Genomic DNA, 6445 nt, shown 5'->3' with positions numbered 1-6445 from the left:
TGACATTGTGGATGGCTTTGCACAAATGGGCTTCCCTAACTGTGGAGGGGTGAAAGATGGCACGCATATTCCAGTTCTGGCACCAGACCACCTAGCCACCGAGTACATTAAAGGGTATTTCTCTATGGTTCTCCAGGCGCTTGTAGATCACCGTGGGAGTTTCACAGACATTAACACAGGCTGGTCCGGAAAGGTGCGTGATGCACACATCTTTCAGAATACTAGCCTGTTCAGGAAGCTGCAAGCAGGGACTTTCTTCCCGGACAAGAAGATCACCGTAGGGGAAGTTGAAATGCCTATTGTGATCCTGGGAGACCCCATCTACCCTTAATGCCATGGCTTACAAAACTTCTGAAAACCAGGAAATACACAATTAAGGTACATGACAATGCAATCTTAACTCTTCCTCCCTCAAGCTGGCAATAGCCACTGAGAATTATCTGCATGCATTCCAGTTGTGTTCACTGTGTTACACCAAGATGCACTGAATAGTGAAAGGAAGTGCTAGATTTAGAGAGATTTACACTTTTTTCTTTTCACAGTCTATATGTGATGTTAAAAGACAACTCTTTCAGGGGCTTGGCTGGATTGAAATATCAGCTGCTATCACCTTTTCATTGATTCAACACTATAATGTCCTGGTAGCTTCTTCAGCTCATACACAATCTACCAATGCACATGTAGCAGGACTGTAAATCATCTTTAATTTTATGGTCATCTTCCTTTTGACTTTGTGACAAGAAAATTCTCAGAACATCATTGACATTAGAATTTTAACTCTTTTATTTAGCTCATTTGCTGAGATATTCCTTTAGTTCCCTCAGTATTTAATAGGAGTTGAAATATGTTTCAAATCACTCCTTTTTCTAAACAAAGCCTTTCAGCTTTAAAAGTCTTTCTAAACTTAAAAGATTTTTAAAACAGTCTTTAAACTTAAATGATCATCAAAGAAGACACTTTCTCTTAACAATTCTTAAGAGAGGTGCTTTCTGTCTTTGATCATGGTGAGAAAGTTATTTAAGCGGTGTCTGATAACTAATTCCCCAGTTAATATAAATAATTTTATACTTGTGACTTCTTAGCCAATTACCAGGTAATTTGATTCTATATTGATACATAAAATCTCACTGTTCACATAATGATATCAGCAAGTTATTTTAGATGTTTTCATTTAAATACAAAACATTTGCAAATGAACATCACAAGGTGAGTCTATACCATATCGAACATTTAAAGGAATAAACAAAGATTTTTGCTTTTAAGTGGAAATATGAGGTTAGAAGTAAAAAACTTCCTAACTATACATGTTTCCACTAAAGTTAAACAACTGAAGATTGAGTACTTATAAGAGAAATCATTCCCATTAAGAATATTTCTATAATTCTTTGGGTAGATTTAAAATTGAGATTTTTCTCTGTAAAGAATATAGTCATATTCCCTTAACAAGGGGAAATGACAGGCTGTTTCAGAAGACACTCTTCTTGATTGTTTGCTTTATAACCAAATAGTTTCCAAGATTAAAACACCACAACATTTAAATACAGCTCTCTAACATAGAGAATACTAAAGACCTGTGTAATACATCTTATGTAAAACTTGCCCTCTGACAGCAAGCTGTGCATGGATTCAAAACACATTGAGGGCCTACTCAAGAGGGCCTAAGCTGGCAAAACTTCCACTGAGGTCAATGGGAATTTACCTGCAGAAACAGACCTTCAGATAAGACTGTCCGTTTTTGCGTTATTAAATACCACTCCTGAAGCTCTGAAGTGTTCTTTGAAAGCTTGAGGGAAAGATGAGCACTCTCCCTCATTCAAGAATCAAGCCAGTCCAACTCTGTTTGGCTAGTGAGAGGTGACCAGAAACTAGCACAGGAGAAAACAGAAAGAAAGGAAAACAGCAGAAGAAACCTAAAATTGAGCATTACTTATCAAGATCCTAATATCAATGACATTGCCACAAGCTTACTATACAAATTCCTAAACAGCAGCCCTCTCTGCTTTTCTATTCACACTTCCTCACATCAGATTAAACAAAGCAAAGGAGAACGGAAATATACCATTTTTACAGATGGGGAACTGAGGCAGAGACTGCTTAACTGAATTTCAGGAAGAGTAAGTCCTGCTAAATAGTGTTAAAAACTTTCCTGTCCCCACAGGGAAATGATAACATTATACATGTATTTAAACAAGCCCTTCTGGTGCTAAAATATTAAAAACTAATGAAATTTCCATAACAGATCTGGCACTTCTTTGAGACCTCTTTCAATATGGAGTAAATTTGCAATAGATAATTGGCAGGAGTATGGACTAGATGACCTAAGGGGAGATACCGTATTTTAATTTTCTGATCAAAAGAAAAAGGAAAGTGGTACAAGACAATGAAGTCATTAAGCAGAAAGTGAAAGTGGTAAGTTTCAAAAACATTGGGGAAAATCCTTGAAAACCAAAAATGATGAAAGAAAACTTCTCCTAACGAATAATTAAGTTTATAGCTATGGAAGAAAGTCAGGCATCTACAAAAGACCTTCAAAACATTCCAGTGTGTCTGTCTGGATTTATACTCAGTTGAGAAGTGTAAGACGTCATCATTATCATGACCACTTTTTGTTTGCTGCAAATTATCCTTGTGCTGCTGTCCACCACCAAAATCTCAACTCTGGATTGTAATACTCTTCCCCTCCTGCACAACAAAGCGATCCAGGGGAATTTACACCTTCTGAACAAAATGGGTCAACAATTTCCTGAGCAGTGTCAAAGTGAGAAAATGCACTTCAAGTTCCCTGAGCAGTTACTAAAGCTGAGACAGAAAGAGAATGCCAAGGTGGAAATCCAGGAGATCCTGCAACAGACCTTCTATGTCTTTACCAAAAATCTAACCTTAGCTGCCTGGGATGGAAGAGCTCTTGAAAGATTCCAAAATGGACTTAATCAGCAAATTGAGTATCTGGAAGCATGTTTGACAGAGAAGATGGAGAAGAAACAACCCTACTCAAGGAGTGAGGAAATCATTAGACTGAAACTGAAAAAGTACTTTCAAAAGATAGATAATTTTCTAAAAGACAAACAATACAGCCTGTGTTCCTGGGAGATCATCCGCCTGGAAATGAGGAGATGTCTTCAGTTTACTGACAAAATTATAAGAAGGCTTAGAAACTAAGGTATACACATTTTGATCTGAGAATCAGAAAAAAAAAAAAAAGAATTCATTTATCTACCTTCATTGTGAAAATGCTTCTAGTTAAATTTCACTGGATTTCTATTACTATTTATATTGGCCAATTATGTATTGTTGCATTTAAATTATTGCAAAGAAATATTTTATTCATAAACAATAAAACTTTATTAAACAAATAATTGCACACTGACCATAAAATAACCCACATAATTTTCAGAAACTATGACTGCTTAGGGAAGTGGTAATTTTGTGGCAATTAACATTATTGCTGTAGTGTTCCCTTCTGAGAAAAGTGTGCTATTTATTTTCGTTCCCATTTCACCTGCCTACACAAGATCTCTTAATTCTGAAGCAACCACCAAGCCATGACCAGGAATCATGTAAATCAATTATTTGGATTAAAAATAAAATAATTGTATTTTTCTGCTATATTTGTTTAAATTATATTTTTGTTTAAAATAATTCATCGCTCTTTCAAGATATGCTATTTCCAGTAATGTATCTGATATTAGAGGGGTAGCCATGTTAGTCTGGATCCGTAAAAGCAGCAAAGAGTCCTGTGGCACCTCAGAGACTAACAGACGTATTGGAGTAGAAGCTTTCGTGGGTGAATACCCACTTCGTCGGATTTATTCACCCACGAAAGCTTATGCTCCAATACATCTGTTAGTTTATAAGGTGCCACAGGACTCTTTGCCGCTGTATCTGATATTGTGTCTGATTAATTTCAATGTTTGCTTTGTTCAAGTGGTTCAAGTTATCCTGTAAGTGTTTGTCTACAGAGGGAAATTGACCAGAGCAGCATATGAGTGTCGATACGGGGAGCTATTCCAGCACACCTATCATGTTTTAAATTCATACCCTGCCTTATTTTCCCTGTGTAGACACACCTTAGGGCGATGTTAGCCAACTACACCTCTTAGTGCTCTGTGTGTGTCTTCAAGCTGGCTGCTGAAATCTCACACACCGCTACTCACACTGTTTAATTACTACTTAAAATTTTCTGTCCCTTACCCTTTGTTTGGAAGTGCAACCACTGGCAAGAGTTAGCCTTTGGTATTCCAACCACTGTTCCCTCTAAGCTGTGCGTGTGTGCGTGTGCACACAGATCCTAAACCCCGTGCACATGTGAAACACCGCATGCACAAAAATTTGCACAGATGAATTTTTTTGCACACACGGCCTGTCAAAAATTTGCACAGAAGAAATTTTTTGTGCACCTGGCCTGTCAAAAATTAGAGGGAACATTGATTCCAACATATTTTACACAAAAGCCGCATGGTCCTGAACATAATAATTACAAAGTAAACGAGTTCCTCAAAATGCTAAACTTACTAGGGGTGAAATCCTGGGCTCTGTTGAACTCAATGACAAATCTGCCATTGACTTATATGGGTCCAGAATTTACCCTTGTGTAAATATTCACTGATAATTCAATCAGCTTTAGCTCCTAGTTTTCCCCTCATAACTTGATGTGTGTTATTTAGGGGAAAGCACATCTTCAGCAGTTCAAGAAACCAGGATGCAAAGTTGTAATGGTAAAATTCAATCTGATAAAAGATCAAGGATAACAATGAAGACAATTTTCAGAGTAGGAGCTGTGTTAGTCTGTATCTGCAAAAAGAAAAGGAGTACTTGTGGCACCTTAGAGACTAACCAATTTATTTGAGCATAAGCTTTCGTGAGCTACAGCTCACTTCATCAGATGCATTCAGTGGAAAACAATGAAGACAATGATACTCCACAGCCATTAAGACAGTACAGGTGTCACAGGTCTCTTTGCAGGATGTACCTACTAACTTTTGTCCCTGATATCCAGTTGTGGATAAAAGCAAAAAAATCAAGAATCAGCTAAAAAGACTAAGGTCCAAGGACAGCAGATCTGAAACAGAAACATCACAAATGCAATGAAGTACAGAAGGAATCAGGATCTGGGAGAACAAAAAAGAAAGATTGAGGAAACAAAGTGAAGACAGAAACCCACCCTCTTTTTAATGAGACACAAGTCAAAATACGGTTTATAAAATTAACTTTCTTTGCTCATGTTACTAACAATACACTTTAATATTACAGCTGCAAGAATGTTTAAACACAAATGTATGTTTATTTCTATTGTTTGGCTACTTTGTGTACTTTTTGAAACCTATACTATGAAAATCAGTTAGACAGTTTAACTTTCTGTTTCAGATACACTAGCATGCTGCTGCAACATAGTATGTTGACATCTCAATGGCAAATTTTATTGAAATGTAAAAGTTACATTAAAATGTTAAATGTTGGAACTCACAGTAATTATTAAAGAGCATATGATAAAACTACACAACAGTTTAAGAAAGGAAGTGAAGAATACGGTAAATATCCAACTGAAACTGGGGGGAAATTTAGGAAAGCTGAAAAGAATTACTTCAAAATTAATTTGTCCATTAACACACTTAGTCTCAAGAAAAGATGCATAGGATCTTTAATGACAGACTGCACACCACAGTACTTCCCAGCACCCTGCTGTGCATATTCTCAGTACAGGAGCTTGATTTTGTAGTTCTTAAGCAGGCAAAACTGCTTTTGACATCAATGGGAATGCATAAGGACTTCAGGAATGAGCCCTCTGATAGAAGTGTTATCTATGACATCATGAACATCATGTTATAAAGCACTGAGGTTGTTTCGAGGATTTCGCATTCAAGCATCAATCCAATCCAACCTTTCTCAGCTGGTGAGAAGTGACAGAATATTAGCACAGGGTCCTCTAATCATTCCATAAACTCTCAGCTCATTAAGCTTCTCTTTTCAGTTCCTAGTCAACCACTCTTATTTTTTGCAATGTAATCTCTGCTGACTACAAATGTATGGAAATTATTTCAATCAAAGCTATACTGTACAATGCAGAAACTATGTTACATTGGGCACTAGAGGGCAAAGTAAGATTATAGCTCAAATGCCACAGTAAAATCGTTCAGTGCCTTTAAGGCAGTAAGAATCACACGGGAATAGGAGGAAGTTTATTTTGCGTTACCGATTCTAGTCAATTTCCCTGAGCAGACATGACCAAGAGTTTTAGAATTTAGCCTGTTATGCCATCACTGTTTTCTAAAATCTCTAAATTTTAGGCCCAATCCTGCAAACCCCCATGCCTGTGTGATGAACCTTACACACCTGAGTTGACCCATTGACAATAACAGAACTACTTACAGGCATAAGCCTTCGCAGCTCGGGCGCACCGATAGTGGGAGCCATAAGACTTCAACGGGGAGGCTCCCTAGATTAATGT

The 6445-nt window shown here is 37.2% G+C and overlaps 1 protein-coding gene across 1 annotated transcript; it reads left to right on the top strand.

Annotated features, from left to right (window-relative positions):
* Positions 1 to 2595: 2595 nt before the first annotated feature.
* LOC311521316 (interferon kappa-like) lies at positions 2596 to 3159 on the top strand (the record flags this gene model as incomplete). The annotated part of the gene is made up of 1 exon (XM_084629603.1): positions 2596 to 3159. One exon carries the CDS (start codon positions 2596 to 2598, stop codon positions 3157 to 3159), a length of 564 nt encoding a protein of 187 aa, XP_084485729.1.
* Positions 3160 to 6445: the final 3286 nt, after the last annotated feature.

The sequence above is a fragment of the Lepidochelys olivacea genome (assembly GCF_965140295.1).
Source record: "Lepidochelys olivacea isolate rLepOli2 genome assembly, chromosome: 5".
Classification (NCBI taxonomy): Eukaryota; Metazoa; Chordata; order Testudines; family Cheloniidae; genus Lepidochelys; species Lepidochelys olivacea.
This window is presented reverse-complemented; position numbering and strand designations above follow the sequence as displayed.